General features: G+C 41.3%; 1 protein-coding gene across 1 annotated transcript in view; it reads right to left on the bottom strand.

Moving 5' to 3' along the window:
* Positions 1-20,313, bottom strand: part of LOC145327427 (uncharacterized) — a 24,594-nt gene continuing 4,281 nt past the window's right edge. Inside the window, exons 5-12 of the mRNA XM_080170979.1 lie at positions 20,089-20,162; positions 19,148-19,213; positions 17,552-17,601; positions 16,933-17,088; positions 16,000-16,045; positions 15,367-15,428; positions 14,608-14,681; positions 1-57 (exon numbers count right to left, since the gene is read on the bottom strand). Coding sequence (XP_080027105.1) covers positions 1-57; positions 14,608-14,681; positions 15,367-15,428; positions 16,000-16,045; positions 16,933-17,088; positions 17,552-17,601; positions 19,148-19,213; positions 20,089-20,162 — 585 coding nt within the window. The remainder of the gene's footprint in view (positions 58-14,607; positions 14,682-15,366; positions 15,429-15,999; positions 16,046-16,932; positions 17,089-17,551; positions 17,602-19,147; positions 19,214-20,088; positions 20,163-20,313) is intronic.

Below are 20,313 nucleotides of genomic sequence, written 5' to 3' on the forward strand. Positions count from 1 at the left end.
TTATTTTCCTAGAGGTAAAAGTCCACTGCATACTGAACGTCTTCTATTGTACATCTCCTAAAATATTATTTTTTAAAAGAAGGTGTCCTAACTTTTGTGATTTTCCTTTAAAAATAGCTAGTCAGTGTTTTTAGTAAGTAGTAGATGTAAAATGATCCATAGAATTTAGATATGCTATCGTTTTTTTGTATGCCTCTTATTTTTAAAGTAATGTAAGTTTTTAAAAAAATTAAGTTATTTTAAGGTATTAAAACGCATCAAAATAAAAGAAGAAAATTGCCATTATGCACAAAAATAGTAAGATCTTTAATTTGACACTCTCTGTTGAGTAATTATTGAAAAAAATCTATTTTGTTGAAGCCCGGTGAATCAAAACTTTTAACTTTGGGAGCTCGTCACGAATGGGTTAAACCAAAACTAAAAATCACAAAAGTTAGAACACGTTCTTTAGTATTTTTGTAAAATAAGACGACAATCTGTTTTTCATCTATATCATCCATTGAATAAAAAAAGTTGAGATTATAAACTATAAAACAGGGTTCGGAAGCCGCAGCCGCAGCCTCAGCCTCAGCCACCATCAGCCGCGCGGCTTCCTCAGCCACCCAATAAGCCTCAGCCCTAGTCGCAGCCGCGCGGCTTAAAGAAAACATAAGCCACTGTAAGCCTCAGCCGCATTCAGCCACTGTAAGCCTCAGCCACTGTAAGCCTCAGCCACAAAACTCCAATTCAGCCACATTAAGCCTCAGCCGCACTAAGCCTCATTCAGCCAACGCCCCTCTAAGCCTCAGCCACAATCAGCCGCGCGGCTTATAGTTGGGGAAGCCTCAGCCACACTCAGCCGCGCGGCTGTTAAAAATTTGAAGACGCAGCCGCACTCAGCCGTTCGGCTTCAAGAAAGCCTCAGCCGCAGCTGCAAAGTTATGATTATGCCGCAGCCGCAGCCGCAGCCGCGCGGCTTGATATTTGTAAGCCGCAGCCTCAGCCGCAGCTTAATTTTTTAAATTCAGCCGCAGCTTTGACACAGCCGCGCGGCTGAGATATTGTAAGCCCCAGCCGCAGCCGCAGGTGCTAAATTAGTACAAGCCTCAGCCGTCAATTCAGCCGCGGGGCTTAATTTTCATTTAATTTAGTCTGTCTGAAGCTTAAGATCTCAGCAACCACTGAACTGACAATGTTGTCCTTCTCAGGAATCCTTTTACTAAAGTAACAGGATGTCTGTGTGTCTGTGTATCTGTGTGTCTGTACCGAAGGATCTCGCTAACCGCTGAACCGATTGGGTTCTCCTTAACAGGGTAGCTTCTCATAGGTCCTGGGAAGGTTTATAACTATTTTTTTGGGGGTGGGACACCCCCAACCCCCCCCCCCAAAAGAAAAAAAAAATTTAAATTTTTTAAACTAAAATTAAAAATGAGGGGGGAGGCACCCCCCCAAAAAAAAAAAAAAATTCCCCCCCCCAAAAAAAATTTTTTTTTTTACTTTTCTTTAAAAATTTAAAATAAGAAATTGGGTTATTAAATTTGACTCTCTCTCTTCCTCAAGTGCCCCCTAGAGGCCTCTAGGGGCGTAACCGCTAGTTATATATATATTGACATTGGATGGTTTTGAGCTAATTTTGGGGTGGGGGTCAGACATTTCCATCGCCCAAAAATATTTTTTTAAAATGTATTTTTTTTAAATGTTATACTTTTAAATTTTTTTATATTCTTTTATAAAAATTTTATCTTAATTTTTTTAAAAATTACAACATAGAAACTACCATCTCGAACAACTACAAAAAGTTTGAACCTGTAATGTAAGAGCTCCAGTGGCGCAATCAGTTAGCGCACGGTTCTTCTACACTGTTATGCCGGGGTTATAAGTTCGAATTTCACCAGGAGCAATACGTTTTTGAACGTTGATACTTATGAATATTATTGAATACTATTTATAGGGTAACTGCCCTACTGACGTTTGCCTAATTTTATTGTTTTTAAAAGATACAAATTTTTCAGAATTTACTTAATATTCACTATGAATTTGTATTATCTTAAATTTTTTTTCTTGAACAAGTGGCCTATTTAGCTCAAAGGTAGAGCACTTGTCTTGTAAACTAGGGACCAAGAGTTCAAACCTCACAGGGGGCAATCAATTTTTGTGATACTCAAGTTATATAGTAGCTTCTCTATTATTTTTCCGTTTAGGTACGCAATACTTGTTCTATATATTTCTTCAATTTTAAATGTATTTAATACTTTGTGGTTGATGAGAGACACTGAAAAAGTTATGCAAAAAAAAGATTTATACATATTTCATTTTTCATAGTATTTTTAAATTAATGAAAATAATTAAATTAAGATTTGGGGAGGGGGGAGGGTGTGTGTGTGTGTTTATTTTGAACACAAATTATCCTAATATGTTTTCTAACAAAAAAATTTAAACAGCGATGTATTTTACTTTTTAAAGTTGGTTAAAAAAAAGGTCTGTAAAATGCAATAAATTGTCCTGTATAATATGCAAAAAAATCTACATAATCTTTATGTACTCGATAGATTGAAATAGTTAAATGATTATCATATATCATCCGAATTTGTTTATTTTACAAAGATGCTTACTAAAATTGATTTTATTTTCGAAACTGCAATTATTATAAAAAAAATGTTTCTTTATCTTTATCATTATGTTATACAATTTCTGAATTTATAAGCAATACATGAATCGATATATTATTACTTTGATGTTGCCATATTTTCATGTACTCTGATAAAGAAATAATCTCAGCTGGCTAAAATAACAATAACCCCCATACACCCCCTTTAATCCATCTCTCCCCTCTTATGGGATATATAAATGAACTGGCCAATAAATGAGGTCCATAATTTTATTAACAAATTTTCTTTTTTTTTTAATATATCCACATATTCTATTATATAAAGTGGTAATGTGAAGCTGTGGTATCCGCCTAGGGTAAATGGCAGACACCAGAGTTCGAATAAAGACTACGGCAGTGTGAACAGACGTGGACACCTTACTATAGAGAAGCTACGCTTCTCTAGCATTCACTAGACAAGAATCAACATCTATTTCAGTTGTCACTTTATTGGAGGTTTAAAGGATACTAAAGCTATATACAACAAACAATAACTACATGGATAGGAATAAATGATCATAACATAAAAGCATTATAATACATATACAATAGTCAGTTTGGGCAATCATGATTCCCCATCCCTGGAAAGGGTGGGGGGGAATTAGAATACAGTTAACCATAATATAAATGCATATGGATTAGGAATAAAGATAGTTAAAGATAAATCATACAGTAAAACATCGATAATTGCAATGGTTAGGTAGATGGCTATCCCTGTCTGGGGCAGGCAGGATAGCCCATGGAGCAGCACAATAGGTAGATAAGCCTAGAGGGGTTGAGTGGTAGGTTTGGGTACTAAAGAGGGAAGGTTTGATGATTCTTTATCCTCAGGGTTGAGGTGGTGCTGATAACTTGGTGGTTGAAGGGGAAGGTTCCGGTGCTTAAGATGGGAGAGGGAGGGGTAACACCCCTCCCTCCATTTGCAGGACAACTGAGAGATGAAACCAGTACCGTTATCTGACATATTTTCAGGTGGCTTTATAATTGTAGAATAACAGGATTTAGCTAGGTGCGTAGCATCACTATAATGTCTTGGTTTCTGCATGGTCCAGAGCTGCCGCATACCACAACTCTCCCCTCGGAAGGCTGGAGGGGTTGTCTGCACCGCCAGACTTCCGACAGTGGTTGCGGCCTTCAGTTTGTTGTCCTTGTGGAATGGGTCCGCCAGGATACCAGTTGCTGGACGGTGGTGGACTCCAGCCCTCCCCAGGTCTAACGGAATCGGCTATATCTGCTGGAGTAGCTGGTCCTGTTGGATATTCTGGCCGTTGGATGTGTACCTCTGAGGCCACCCTGGCAACCTCCAGGGGTGGCACAGCACATGAGGGGGCTTGGACCAACAGCCGCCTGGTATACACCTCTTCAGGTTTCTCCACTGGGCTGGTGGTCTCCATCGTGTTGGTCACCTTGCTGCTGGCAGGCTGGCTACTGGAGGCAGGCGCAGTTTCTTCGCCCTCGGGGCTGGTCAGGTTCATTCGGCTTCCAGGGTCTCTGTCAACGCGGGCAGGTGGTGGTTGCCATACTGTAGGAGCGTTGCCTCCTTCAGGCTCATTCTGGACATTGGCAGGGTGGTGCATGGCAGTCCGACCTGCGGGGTAGGGAAAGGTAACAGTCCATCCTTTATGCCGGAGGCTGTCTTGGATCTGCAAGGGTGGCTCCGCTCTAGTTGGCTGGGAGACAGGCCCATCCACGGACACTGCTGCTGGTGGACTGGAGGCACAAGGCTCCGGATTTCCTCCCCTAGCCTGAAGGGGTCCAGGCACATTGTCTCCATCTTGGGTAGACATAATTGTTGGGGATCCTCTACTTCTATGGTTAGGCTCGGCACTTGGCGCATCTAGTTGTGTTACTCCCCAGGCAGCGGTCAAAGCTTCTTCAGTTTGGCTGGTAATGGCTGATACCCTGGCTCCTGGGGCAGATGCAGGGGGCGCAGGCAAGTTTGGCCCAGCCCAAACTTCCTGGTACACCAGTGCAATACAATTACCCTGGCTTGGTTGAGGGAGGTAGACAGCTGGATGCAGTTGAGGGTGAGGGACAGCTGGACTCTCCCTGCTGGCTGGGGGCTCTGGCTGGCTGGGGGTGACGGGTGTCACCCCTTCCTCTGGGGCTGTGGGCTCATTCCGGGGTCCAGGTATCTCGGTGGCGGCGACGGTTGTCGCCCCAGGCACCAGTGTGGGGGCGCTGGATAGCACCCCCCAGTCTTCACAGGGGTCCAGGTCTCTCGGTGGCGGCGACGGTTGTCGCCCCAGGCACCAGCGTGGGGCGCTGGATAGCACCCCCCAGTCTTCACAGGTGGCGGCGACGGTTGTCGCCCCAGACATCAGCTTGGTGGTGCAGGGAAGCACCTCTCGTTCCTTCCAGGTGGCGACGCCGGTTGGCGTCCCATACATCGACTCAGACTCGCTGGCTAGCGCCTCTTGCCTCTCCCACTCGGCGGCCGCCAGGGCCTCCTCGTACACCGTCCCGGTGGCGCTGGGTAGCGCCCCTCGGCTCTTGCTGGGGGTGACAGGGGTTACGGACACCGGTCCCCTGTAGTTGCGGCTGAGGTCCAGGCCAACCCGGTTGGGTTCAGCCGCTCCTCCCAGCACGTTGATCCTGGCCACCATGGTCCCAATCTGAGACACAGACTCCTGGGTAGCCGCGGCCCCAGCGGCGGCAGCTAGTTGGGGTGACGGCTGGGCATCTCCCTCCAGGTGGACCTGGGTGGCAGACTGGTTGCATGCAGGTTGTTGGGCGGCCTGGTGTTTCTTCATTGCCCGGTCCCCACCGGTTCTACACTTGGCGGCTGTGTGGCCGTTGAAGCGGCAGCGCCCCTTCGTCCAGCTGGGCCCCATCAGGCCGGCTTCCCCAGGGTGTATCAACCTGCCAGGTCTCTCCTCCTCCAGTTGGGGCACCAGCTGACAAACAGGGTCTCCCCTACTAGGGGTCAGGCGGTGCTGGGCTGCTTGTGGTGGCTCCCTGGTTACATTCAGCCTCCTCCCCATACACACAGGTTCCTTCCATCCAACAGCGGCTCTCCTCCCCTGGGTGGCGAGGCCAGCCTCGGCCTTAGCTTCTGCAGGTGCTTCTCCACATGAGGGATCCTGCCTCTGGGTAGGCCAGGTGGTTGGTAGCAAAGGCCGTTGATGGTGCCAGTCGGAAAGGGGGCTATGATCTCTGGGGGGTACCTGTGGCCAGTGTGTGGACAGGTACCCACAGGTGGACCAGCAAGGCCCAGAAGATGCCATACTGATGGTAGCCTGAACTGTATTCCGGACTGTCAGCAGACTGTTGGTAGCCACCTGAGTTGGGCCAGAGTTGCCAGCTGGTATTGCGTCCCTGCCAGGCTCCGTCAGCTGCTGGTGGGGAGCCCCTGCGGTGGTTCTGGTTTTGGCAAGGGGTGGCCTTCTTATTGACTCCCCTGGTTGGAGCTCTGCATCCTGGTGGGCCTCCATCTTCAGCAGCATGGGGGAACTTGGCTGGGACATGTGCAGTGGTTCAACAGAGTAGCGGCATCTGGTCTTGGAGTGTGGGGGAACAGCCTCACTGCTGCTGGTCAACCCTGCTCCCTCTGTGCTGGGTAAAGTCTTCCACTGCAGCAGGTCACCAGTCCCCATCCTTAGGCCGGTCCCCAGTCGTTCCATGCCTGGGGGCTCCCAGGGAGGCTTGGGTGGCGGCTCCCCCACCCCCAGGTACGCGTCGGGCATCTGGGTGAAGAGCCTATTCCCCTGGGACAGCTCCCCATCCTCCAGCTTGGTGAGGCCAGCGCCAGGGAGGACCTTTCCACCCCAGAAACAGGTGGTACTGGCCCTAGGGCTGGGCCCCGTTGGAGTCTCAGTTCTGGTGGTAGTGTCCATCTTGGGGCTGGCCACTAAGTCTCTGAAGCTTGTCGCCTTCTCATTAGGCTCAGTTGCATCGTTCAACACCCCCAGGAGGACACCTACAGGTTCAGCAATCCCCAGTCCAGTATTGCTATTTCTCTTGCGTTGAGCACCAACTGAACAGGAGCTGTGCAGCGGACATTCAGTCACCCTTCCAGACAAGGGCATCTCAGGGACCAGGGGTCTGTGACCTGGCATGTGTTTGATGTTCACAGTAGGCCAAAGTAATAACAGAAGTAGTATCTTGTAGATATAGAAGCAGAGTAGAGTAGCCGCGCCGCAAGGGGGTTCGAGCCGGCTCACCCCTAGTATAAATACTATAGCTGTGTAATTAGGGTGGTAGTCCATGTAGCCGTAGGCTCGGTCCTCCTGGCTCAAGAGTTTCTGTGGCTGGCGCGCCCCCATGATAAGTAGCAGGGGGTTGGTCTGTGGGTGCCAGCGTCTTGTTTAACTGTTGAGCCTGAGTTGTTCTCCTTTCCAGTATAGCTCTTGATTTCTGTGGTAACCAGCGGATCTTAGCTTAAAGGTAACAGGGAATATGTTAGGCATCCACAGATGTCTCTAGGAGCATATCCGCTAGTAGATATATGGATAGGTAGGCTATCTATATATATACATGGCTACACGCCCATATATATATATACGTGTATAGGAATATCCCCGGAGCTAGCTAGCTTTTCCTCCTTGCTCCAAAAAAAATCACGCTTCCTCTGTATATAGTTCACAACTATGAGGGTCGATGGTCCAGGTACACACCACCACTGCCCCATGTGGGGCAGCAAGTCAGGCTATGTCCACAGGGTGGGCGTACTTTCGTTCAGTTACCATATCAGTTTCCAGTGTTGTTTGGTGAGGTTAGTATTCACTTGCTTGTACCCATGATACAAAAAAAACAACATTATTTATCACTTGGGTATTTATATATACATACATTTGTTTCACTAACCACTCAGCTTTGAAGTAGGGTTGGCAGGGCTAGGAGATGTTGAGGGTCTGAGCGGGTTTAAGGAACTGGTTTAGTTTTTCTTATCACACTGTAGACAGGGAGGGAGGAGCTTGCAAGTTTTTCTCCTAAAAAAATATCTCTGATGTATGCTATAGAGTGGCCCCTCTCCTGTGTGGGTGTGTGTGTGAAATCTCCTGTCCTTGCAACGCGCGTCCGCACCGTCAAATCCGCGCACACGGGGAAAACGCGCTCTCACCCCTCAACTCGCTCTCTCATTGGTCCGCTTCGTCCGTTGGATTTATGATATTTTCCGCACTCTGTGGCGCTACCCGTGAATGACGCTCTGTGTGTCCGATCGCTAGCCCCACACTACAGACGGACTTAGTCTAGTGTGGGTAGGAAGGGGGAAGCGCGTGAGGGGACGGGGGTAACTCCGTCCGTTTCCCCTGTGAGGGAGGGAGGTAACTGTGTGCTGGTGTAATAGTGCCTTTTCTTCTTAATCCTAGGCTTATCTATTATATCACCCTGATTGTATTTGCCTTCAATGGAGAGGGGCTCCTCCCTTTCCCTTGGAATAAGGGGTGTATTGTTGTTGTGCTATAGGCTTGAGGTGATTTGATTGTATATCAGGGTCTTTATTATATTACATCTAGCTTCTATTTTTGTCCTTATCACAATTGCATAACAGATTTGTTTACCAACTCTGTTCTATTTTTAGCTGTTATCACAATACACAATAAATCCAAGCCTGTTCTATTCTTAGATTTATCACAACACAACAATTTGTTTGCCAAGCTTTGCTCATAAATCTATTGTTTAGCCATCACATCCAGGGTGGTAATCCCTGCAATGTAACATAATATCTGTTTTTCTAGATGGGTGGCTGCGTTGTAGCCTCTCAGGATACTTGGAGTTGACGTAGTTTTTCTCTGTTCTGGTGCACTACACTCGTATGTTGGCTCGCAGCTTGCAGCTATGTGGCGTGTTTCAGCCTATCGGCGGCAGGGAATGTCCCGTCCTGCTAGCGCCGCTTGCAGCTATGTGGCGTGTTTCAGCCTATCGGCGGCAGGGAATGTCCCGTCCTGCTAGCGCCGCTTATCCAAATCCAGCTGATGGCGGCAGGGAATGTCCCGTCCTGCTAGCGCCACTGGTTCGGATCCTGCTATCTCTTGCAGTAAAATTGGCCTATTTTCAGCCGTTTACACTTATTTGGCTTGTTTCAGCCGGTCCGCAGGCCTTTTTCAGCCCTTTTGGCGCTCAATTCTCCGTTAGATATCAGCGCTGCTCGCGGTTATTCGTCAAATTTCGCTGTCTCGCTTCCACAACTGCCGGATGCAGAGTTAAACTTTGCTGTCCAGGGTGGGTAATTCAGGTTGCTTGCGTCAGTTTTGCCAGATTCACTGCTGGGAGTACCTTAGCCTCAGATGCGCGTCTGCTCTACACTTGTGGTTCGCCGTAATCTCACACAGCTGTCACCAAAGTTGTGGTATCCGCCTAGGGTAAATGGCAGACACCAGAGTTCGAATAAAGACTACGGCAGTGTGAACAGACGTGGACACCTTACTATAGAGAAGCTACGCTTCTCTAGCATTCACTAGACAAGAATCAACATCTATTTCAGTTGTCACTTTATTGGAGGTTTAAAGGATACTAAAGCTATATACAACAAACAATAACTACATGGATAGGAATAAATGATCATAACATAAAAGCATTATAATACATATACAATAGTCAGTTTGGGCAATCATGATTCCCCATCCCTGGAAAGGGTGGGGGGGAATTAGAATACAGTTAACCATAATATAAATGCATATGGATTAGGAATAAAGATAGTTAAAGATAAATCATACAGTAAAACATCGATAATTGCAATGGTTAGGTAGATGGCTATCCCTGTCTGGGGCAGGCAGGATAGCCCATGGAGCATCACAATAGGTAGATAAGCCTAGAGGGGTTGAGTGGTAGGTTTGGGTACTAAAGAGGGAAGGTTTGATGATTCTTTATCCTCAGGGTTGAGGTGGTGCTGATAACTTGGTGGTTGAAGGGGAAGGTTCCGGTGCTTAAGATGGGAGAGGGAGGGGTAACACCCCTCCCTCCATTTGCAGGACAACTGAGAGATGAAACCAGTACCGTTATCTGACATATTTTCAGGTGGCTTTATAATTGTAGAATAACAGGATTTAGCTAGGTGCGTAGCATCACTATAATGTCTTGGTTTCTGCATGGTCCAGAGCTGCCGCATACCACAAAGCTTCTTATTGATCCAGGGAAGGTTTATAATTTTTTTGGGGAAATGTATCTTTTCTCTCCCAAAAAAAGATGACCCTCAAAATAAATTATTTTTGCTTCCCTTAAGTATTCCTAGAGGTTTTAGGGGCGCAGCCACTAGTATCCTTTAACCATTAACTCATTACATATTAAAACAGGTTTTAAAAGTATGTACATAAGAGTTATACCTATGAAATTTAGCACCCAATAATTTATTATAATTGTGATATTTAGACCTAAATTTTTCTTCAAAATTTCTGTCACCTTTGGTCTAGGGGTTAGTGTGGCAGTCGTGTGTTGGAAAGGTTCTTGGTTCAATTCCACCAAGAATTGAATGTGATTAAAGTTTTTATTCTGCTATGGACAATGGACAATAATTTTTGTTTCCTCTCATTTATATTTAGTTATTTTCCTCTCAAGTTGAAAAAAAATATAAAAGGAGGGTGAATGTAATGTGTAAAAAAAGATTAGAGGAGATTTGTTCTAGGTATACTTACTTTATTTGTAATATTATTAACTAAATTTTAATATAAAATTGCTTTACACCTATGTTCTAAGGGTTAGTGCACAGGGAGTAAGGGAGGGGACAATGGATCAAATATTCAATTTTTAGGAGTCTCAGACTTTGGGGACTGGCTTAAAGGGAATGTGCAAGAATTTAGCAGTTTCTGACTGAGTTTGGGGACTTGCGCATGAAATGCCGCTACTCGTTATGTATGTTTTGAATATTGCAGACGGGGAGAAGGGATAAGGGAAGTGGGGGCAAGGGAAATAAACACTCGTTGTGTTAGTTTGGAATGTAGCAGACGGGGAGAAGGGAGAAGGGAGGTGGGGGCAAGGGAAATAAACAGAATAAAAAGGGGCAGTCATATTCTTGCTAGCAGCTGGCCGGGTCCAATAATCTTTTAAGTTATTTTGTCTGTAGATTAAGAATTTGATAACTACTGAACTAATGAAAACTTTTTAAATTGCCTTTTCCAAGTTTTTGAATTTTTTTTTTAAAAATCAACCAAACTCCCCCCTATTTTCCCATAAAAAATTAATAAAAGTCACCCTTCATCCCCCCCAATTTTTTTTTCTTCTGGGATTCGAACCCGGATGATAGATGGTTCAAAGCTGTTACCATACCAAAAAGCTATCAGAGCTCCAATATTTCAAAATGAAAATTTGTCTTATTTTTAGATCATTAAGTATTATGATGTCTGTTTGTTTGTCTGTCTGTTTGTTTGTCTGTCTATCTGTTTGTACTACAGGATCTACTAAACCTATATGGTGCTCCTATTCAGGGTAGTTTCTTATAGGTACTGGGAAGGTTTACAACTATTGTGGGGGAGGGTACCATCACACTACCAGAAAAAAATTGCCTTAGAAAAAAAATTAAACATCACCCCAAAATTAAAAATGGGATTTACTCGCCCCGGCCCTCCCCACCCAATAAAAATCACCCTACCCCCCAAAACATTATTTTAATTCAGTTCTTCTTTTTCCAGTACCTATTGTTTAGTATTTTTTGTAATAACTTCATAATTACATTTGTCATTAAGATTATGTGACATAAAAAGTTTGTCATAAAAATTATACCCATGAATAATTGTAATAAAAAGCACTTTTGTAAAAAAAAACATTTTTCATAAGAGGTAAGTTAGTAATACATTTATTGCAAGTGTACATATGATAAGCATTTTAAAGACGATTATTTTTAAGACAAATGTAACCTGCGTACCATGGCTCAACATGTAGCGCATCTGCTTGTCATCATGGAGGTAATAGGTTCGAATCTTGGCCAGACACTGCGTGAAAACTGAAGACGTTAAATGGTTCCTACTGCAGCTATGCCAGGTATGCAACATGTAAAGTTAGAGTATGAGGATTTCCTTGGCTCGTAAACAGGCATAACTCATTACCATAGGACTTTCTGGCAGGTAGTTGGTTGCTTAATTATCCAAGGTTCAACAAGAAGCGCATCTGCTTGTCATCAGGGAGGTAATAGATTCGAATCTCGGCCAGACACTGCGTTATAACTGAAGACATTAAATGGTTCCTACTGCTGCTATGGCAGGTGTGCAACATGTAAAGTTGGAGTAGGAGGATTTCCTTGGCTTATAAACAGGCGTAGCTCATTACCATAAAACTTTCAGGCAGGTAGTTCAATAAAAAAAAGTTGGTTGCTGGATAGATGTTACTTAAACTAATACAGAAAAGGAAAGAATTGGTTCCCCAAGGTTCAACAAGTAGCGCATCATGTAATAGGTTCGAATCTCGCCCATACACTGCGTTATAACAGAAGACATTAAATGGATCCTAGGTGCTAGGTGTGCAGTATGAAAAGTTCCTCGGCTCATAAACAGGCGCAAAGGAAAGATATAATTCCCCTTAGTTATCGAGGGTTGTTGGACCTTGAGTTAATGTCATAGAAACCCTCGACCGTGGCTCAACATGTAGCGCATTGGCTTGTCGTCTGGGAGTTGATAGGCTTTGTACTGCATCATAACTAAAGATGTTGAAATAAATTCCTACTGCTAAAAAACTTGTATAAAACTTTGGGTACCAGTATAAAACTTTGGGTACCAGTATAAAATTTGGGTAACTGTATAAAACTTTGGGTACCAGTATAAATTTTTAGTACCAGTATAAAACTTTGGTAACCAGTTTAAAACTTTGGGTACCAGTATAAAACTTTGGGTACCAGTATAAAACTTTGGGTTCTAGTATAAAACTTTGGGTACCAGTAAAAAACTTTGGGTACCAGTATAAATTTTTAGTACCAGTATAAAACTTTGGGTACCAGTTTAAAACTTTGAGTACCAGTATAAAACTTTGGGTACCAGTATAAATTTTTAGTACCAGTATAAAACTTTGGGTACCAGACTAAAACTTTGGATACCAGGATAAAACTTTGAGTACTAGTATAAAACTTTGGGTACTAGAATAAAACTTTGGATACCAGAATAAAATTTGAGTACTAGTATATAATTTTGGGTACCAGTATAAAACTTTGGGTACCAGTATAAAACTTTGGGTACCAGTATAAAATTTTGGGTACCAGTATAAAACTTTGGGTACCAGTATAAAACTTTGGGTACCAGAATAAAACTTTGGGTACCAGTATAAAATTTTGGATACCAGTATAAAACTTTGGGTACCAGTATAAAACTTTGTGTACCAGTATAAAACTTTGGTTACCAGTAAAATTTGGGTACCAGTATAAAACTTTGGGTTCTAGTATAAAACTTTTGGTACCAGTATAAAACTTTGGGTACCAGAATAAAATTTGAGTACTAGTCTAAAACTTTGGGTACCAGACTAAAACTTTGGGTACCAGTATAAAACTTTGAGTACCAGTATAAAACTTTGGGTACTAGAATAAAACTTTGGGTACCAGAATAAAATTTGAGTACTAGTATATAATTTTGGGTACCAGTATAAAACTTTGGGTACTAGAATAAAACTTTGGGTACCAGAATAAACTTTGTGTACCAGTATAAAACTTTGGGTACCAGTATAAAATTTGGGTACTAATTCTGAATCAAACATTTGAAAAAATCCTGCTGTCCTCCCCCCTCTTCCCTCCACTCCTAATCTCACAACCCCTAACCACCCTCAACTCTCCAAAAAATGTCCTAGAATGCATTTAAAAAATCCAATTTAGCCGAAGCCTCAGCTGCAAAGCTTATTTTGTAATCAGCCATAAGATCAGCCGCAAGGCTTAATATTGTATTCAGCCGCAGCCGCATTCAGCTGCGCGGCTGAATTTAATTCAGCCACAGCCTCAGCCGCACAGCTTTCAGTAAGCCGCAGCCTCAGAATCAGCCGCGAGGCTTAATTATGTTATCAGCCACTCTCAGCCTCAGCCTCACTCAGCCGCGCGGCTTAATTTTCCAATCAGCCACTGTAAGCCGCAGCCGCTATGAGCCGCGCGGCTTTCAGTAAGCCGCAGCCTCAGCCACAAATCCTTCAGCCACTGTAAGCCTCAGCCACCCTCAGCCACTGTAAGCCTCAGCCGCTCGAAGCCTCAGCCACAAAATTCCAATTCAGCCACTGTAAGCCTCAGCCACCCCAATTCTTATTAAGCCTCAGCCGCATTCAGCCGCAGCCACTCTCAGCCGCACTAAGCCTCAGCCACTCTCAGCCACTTCCATAACTATAAGCCTCAGCCACATCAGCCGCAGCCGCAGCCGCAAATTAGGATTCAGCCGCAGCCGCAGCCGCAAATTAGGATTCAGCCGCAGCCGCGCGGCTGATAGCGCGGCTTCCGAACCCTGCTATAAAAAAAATTATCAAATTAAATTATAAGTTATAACTTTTAACACACAAAGAGTGTTTAACCTATGTAACTTAGGTACTTGAAGAAAGTCGCTCAAAAAATCAGCATGTGACGTCATAAAAATGAGAGAGATGTGAGGAGAAGAGGGAAAGAAATCTCTCATTTTTATGACGGCACTTGCTGATTTTTGAGCAACTATCACGTACTAACTTTGTTTTTAATTCATATATTAAATTGATATAAATGAGTAATAATTGAGTATTAGGTTTTTCATATTAGATATACATACTAGAGTCAGCAACTACAAATTGGTTTTACCTTTACTTCAAAGATTCGAAAATATGTAAAAAAAATACTAGTTTTACCCAAACGAAGACTCTAATAAAGTGATAATCCCAGTTGGCTAAAATAATGACAACTTTCATCTACCCCCCCCCCTACCTAATGGATGAACAAACTGACCAATAAGTGGGTCCATATTGGCAACCTAATCGACTTTTTATTATAATTTTAATTCTAATATTCGAGGAAAATTTTCTATAACATGATAGTATACATGATTTTCCAGTATGGCTGAGAATTGGTTCTAATCCGGCGGAAACTAATCATTTTCGACTGGAATACTGGAAAGTGACCTAACCTGATCTTGTTGTTCTTGCTGGAGCGACAGGAAAACAGCCAGTGACATAGATTCTGCTAATTTCATTTCTTCGTCTTAATAATAAATGTATAAGCATAAATGTAAAATCCAGTCAACTACCTGGCACAAGTAATTAAAACCCTTTTCGCCTGCTAGCAATTTGCTTTCTTTTCGTTTGTAGGGACTCGGCTGTATTTATACATATTTTCGGCGCTATCAGCTGGTTCGGGACAAGGTCCCCTGCCCTGTGGGCAGAGGTAAATACAGCTCATGGCCATTCTATCTTTTTACTTTAAAAATGAGTCTGCAAAGTTATCATATCAATTAATACCTCTACTTGTCCTGTATTTATAAATCTTGATAAGCCTTCATTTTTATTTTTAGTTGCGCAGATTCTCTATATCTAACTGTGTATATCTATTAACTAATTTCAAATTTCAAACCCAGACAAATACCTGGTTCCAGAGGTGGAATCTTTTTCGTCTGCTAACAAACTACTTTCAACTCTTTTGTAGCGACTTGGCTGTGTTAGTATTTTCGACGCTATTGGCTGATCTTTGAACTTTAATGAACGTCTACTACACCAGTAAGGGAAAGGACAATATGAAAACAATATCTTATTTTTTAACTTAGAATCTTTGGGACTTTTATTTTACGCCTTTAATTTTAATCTATAGCAGGGTAATTTTTTCATAATAATTTGGGTTTTATATTGATTTATCGTCCATTGTCATATCCTTTAAGCTTCCTGATACATACCATAATAATGTTGAGTAAGTAAGCTTGTATCTGAATTATCATCATAGCCTTCACCGTCATATCTAAACAGACATACAGGACTCATTTGAGAAGTTGCTACGCACGTACTTTTATGGTAAAATTTTATTCAAAATAAAAACTTAAACAAGGATGGTAACATCTATAATTAGCAAAAAAAATCATATCAGAGATTTTTTTAGATTTGGGGGTTGAGGTTATTTTTTTCTAGGGACAAACAAATTATAAAAGGGCGTGGTACCCTTCCACAAAATAGTTATGAACCTTCCCAGGACCCATGAGAAGCTAAATTGTAAAGAAAACCCATATCGGCTCAGCGGTTAGCGAGATCCTTCGGTACAGAAACATAGACGTTAACTTTTAAATAAGGGTGGTTATAATCCATCGATGTTTTATTACATACTAGCTTTTTTTTTGGGGGGGGGGGGTGTTCAACCCCCTAAGAAAATAGCTTGAAACCACCTCAAGACCAATAGGAATATACCCTGAAGGGTAGAATCCAATAGGTTCAGTGGTTACCGAGATCTTAAGGGACAGACAGACGGACGGATAGACATCATTCTACTTTGTATTATAGATTTTAATTCAATAGGACTATTCTATTAAATAATATACCTTACAATAATATCTAAATCTTCCATTTCTACATTCATTGTTCCACCTTCAATAAAAAATTAAAAAATAAAACTTTGTGCAATTATTTATGACTAGCGGCTACGACCCTAGGGGCCTCTAGGGGCACTTGAGTACCTCCCCCACCCCATTTTTAATTTCATTTAAAAAAAATTTGGGGGGGATAATTTTTTTTCTATGGGCGATTTTCTCTTGGTACCCTCCCCCAAAATAGTCATAAACCTTCCCGGGACCTATGAGAAGCTACCCTGTTAAGGAGAACCCGATTGGTTCAGCGGTTAGCAAGATCCTTCGGCACAAACATACAGACAAAGATCTTATTACTTTTATATAAAGATTATTTTTTAAAATTTGGGGTTACTTGGTGAAGGTATTCAGTACAAATTAATTTAATGCAATACAGACAAACATCCTTTTACTTTATTATAAGGAATAGCAAAAAATTATATTTAACACAATATTTCTTTTTGATAGTTAAGCTACTATTTACGTGTTCTTTTGTTTGTCTCTTAGTTATAGGGGGTTTTGTCAATTTTTGTTATTAGAGGTTATAATTCATTTCCTTATTGGCCCATTTCTTGACATCCCTTAACTTACCCTTCCCTGACAAAATTCCTTCTCTTCCCCATCCCGGTCCCGTAGTTCATGCCTTAAAATGCCAGTTTTATTTCTTACCCTTTTTTGCCACTATATATATTGTAATTTTTCGCCCTTTGAATGCCTTAACCCTCCTTCAAAACGGCTAACCATACTGACTCAAAACAGTTTTAAATTAGCTGCACAATCAAAAATGTCGGATGTAGTGCAGTTCTCGGTAAATAGTTGCTGTTAACACTAACGAATATATCCAAAATATCCATAAACTTTAAAATCTACCAGCTGATAAACGGCTGTACTAGATCCAGAAAGTGTAACCTGTATCCATGGCTTTGTTTCCTTTTTGATTATCTTTTCCATCTTTCTTCACTTTTTTAGACACGGGTTTCTCCTTTTTATCTCCTTTCTTCTTTTCTCTCAGGGCCTTTTTGGATGGAAGTTCTTTTTCCTTGCTTTGGTGCTCTTTTCGCATTCCTAAGTATATTAAGGATGAAACATCTATACAAGCGAAGCTCAAAAAACTATAAAACATACTAACGCTTTTGACATTTAAGAAATTTGTTCTGATCCTTTAAAAATCAGAACATCCAGCATTTCTTTTTTAATTAAATAACATATATTTATCTTTTATATCTTATTTTTTGATTTACTTAGAAGAAAGTTTCAAAATTTCAAGGACTGCCACAAATTATGTTTGAGTCAGTCAATGAGAGAAGTGAGGGAGGGGATTGGACTGTTTATTACACTAGTCCCCAAAGTTTTATTATATCGTTTTCTTTTTCGTTGACTCAACAACTTTAACAACGTTAATTGGTTGGTACATTAAGTCTAATTGTAGTCTAAACAAGGTGTTATTTTGTTTATCATGATTGGAAATATACACCAATTTATCGGCTATTGTCTTATCCCTTTAGATCCCTGTTACAAAAAGCTTTACCTTGAGATTTTTCGTTGTCCTGGTCCTTTTTCTGTTTAACATTCAATTCTCTGAAAATTTTTATCATAATTGAAAAAGGGACAACGAACAAAGTGTGTCAAAAATCAGCATGTGACGTCATAAAAATGATGAATTATCCATCTCGTTTTTAGGGGTTTTCTTTCCGAATTCTCCTCTCATCTCCTCTCATGGTTTTGATTAAATAGGTGGTTTCCAGGGACGCCCAAGCTTTTCATTTTGGGAGGTAAAATTAGGGTTTTTAACGGTTTGGGGGGAATAATCTAACATATTTTTTAAATTGTGTAAGGGCGTTTTCCCTTTCATTACATCTGGACCACAGACGAACTTTTTAAAAACGTGGTTTAGGTTAGGTTAGAGGTAGGGTTGGGCCGGATACTGTTTTGGCCGGATACCGGATACCGGATATCCGGCTGATTTCAAATGCCGGATATCCGGTAACCGGCCGGATATCCGGCAAATATCCGGTTATCCGGCCAAATTACCGGATATCCGGCCGGATAACCGGCAAAATTACCAGATATTAAAGTAGTAAAAAAAAATTTCTTCAGAAATCTTATATAAATTTACATAAAGTTAAACTTATTCAGAAAAAATGTTCTTCTAGCTTCAATAATAAGAAAATTATAGCCATTTAAGATTTAAAAAAGCAGAGATTTTTGGTGTAAAGTATAAAAAATTAAAGAGCCGGATATCCGGCCGGATAGTTTCAATATCCGGTATCCGGCCGGACATTGAAAATGGCCGGATATCCGGACACACCGGATATCCGGCCCAACCCTAGTTAGAGGTAAATCCACCCACAGGGTCTAGTAATAAGTTTTTCATAAATGGGGGTTCCTGAAGTTGAGAAATAGAGTTCAGTGAAAGCCCTATCAAATAATTAAGAAGTTTTTTCATAACTTACTTTGTTCATCAGTCTATCAGTAAAGATTTTTTATGAAAAATGAATTACTCAACTGCTATAATTGTTAGACTTCTTGTGACAATTCCCCTTAACAATTAACTCACGTTAACCTAACTCCAATATATTTACTCAAACGCTATTTGTAGTAGAAATCTTAAATGTCCTATTATTTAAATGGCTTACTTATGACAGGAAAAAAATTTCATCAATTTAGGTTGCTAACATGGACATTACTTATAAGTCAGTATATTCATCAAGTAGGTAGAGAGGGGATGGGTTGAAGGGTATGGATAAGGAGATCGTTATTTTAGCCAGTAACAAGTTTCCAGAGAGAGAGGGAAGAGAGAGAGAGAGAGAGAGAGAGAGAGAGAGAGAGAGAGAGAGAGAGAGAGAGAGAGTGAGAGAGAGAGAGAGAGAGAGAGAGAGAGAGAGAGAGAGAGAGAGAATGAGACAATAGGCTTTTTATTACATTAATCCCCAAAGTTTTATAATAACGTTTTCTTATTCGTTGGCTTAACAACTTTAAGGACTTTAGTGAATTTTGATTGGTTGTTTCATTAAGTTGAGTCTTCAAACGTTTCAGTCACTAATTCTAATCTACAGAAGGGTTAATTTGTGTATTATCATAGGGGAAGTAAAATTGTCTTAAGATCCCTTGCCTATGTACTAACCTGTGTTCAATTATATTGGGTAGCTGCTCATGATCTCTGTTACGGCTTTCACTGCGACTTTTTCCTCTAGTAAAAACTATGGGTTTTGATAGGTTATTTTAGGTTATATTAGGTTAGGTGATTGCCCTGCAGGGTTAGGCAATTAGCCTCGCAGGATTAGAGCCCCCCGCAGGGGCTAGAAATAGGAGAAAAGCTACTGTGAAAATACGAAAAAAGGAAAGGGACTATACCCAAAATTATTTTTAAGGGATAATAGAGCAGCTAAAAATAAGATTGACGGACAAAGTAAAAAAAAGAAAGAGACGAATAGAATGTAATAAAAATCACAAAACCTTTGTAGATTAATTAATATAAATGCTATTTCAAGCATGACTGCCAGACCTACGGTCCAAGTAAGTTGAATACTGGATCCTCATTGGGAGGAGGTTTCTTTAACAACAAAAATCAACATTCTACCTTAAGTATAAGCCGAGAAAATAATACTCCCCCCTAGGACTTACGGATGGAAAGACACGGTAAATTATAGAGTAGCTCCGCTAATAAAAAATTAAATTTTGTATAATTTTTTTAAACAATAGAAACGAATTGTGATTTTTTCTAATACGCGAAGTGGTGTATACAAATATGGAAGATGGTAAAAATCAATACATAGATTATGACGTCATACGATAGAATAGCCAATGAGAGGCCAGTATTAACCAATGGTAAAATTTATGCTGGCCTCTCATTGGTTATTCTATCGAATGGCGTCATAATCTGTGGAGGGACTTTTACAATCTTCCAATTATGTAATGAAAAGGTTTCATTAAGTTTATAAAAAAACATATTTGAAATAAAATGCAGGGCTTGCAATTTTGGGACATAATATTTTAAACATATACAGTTGTTTATCAACTTGAGTGTTTGAAATATACAAGACTATTCTATCTATATAAGTTTACCTCGGAGTGGGTGTCACATCTTTACCATCAACATTTCCTTTTCCAATCAACATTCTTTCCACGCGTCCTTCTACCTAATCAATTAAATCTTAAAAGTAACAGGATGTTTTTCTGTTTCTCAGTCTCTTTGTCTGTTTCATAAGATCTTGTAAACTTTTGGACCTTTACGATTAAGCTTCTTATAGGTTTTTTTTGTCTATTTAGAGGTAGGGTATCTTTGCCCCC

Source organism: Acartia tonsa, chromosome 9, assembly GCF_053477335.1.
Source record: "Acartia tonsa isolate MP-2025a chromosome 9, ASM5347733v1, whole genome shotgun sequence".
Classification (NCBI taxonomy): domain Eukaryota; kingdom Metazoa; phylum Arthropoda; class Copepoda; order Calanoida; family Acartiidae; genus Acartia; species Acartia tonsa.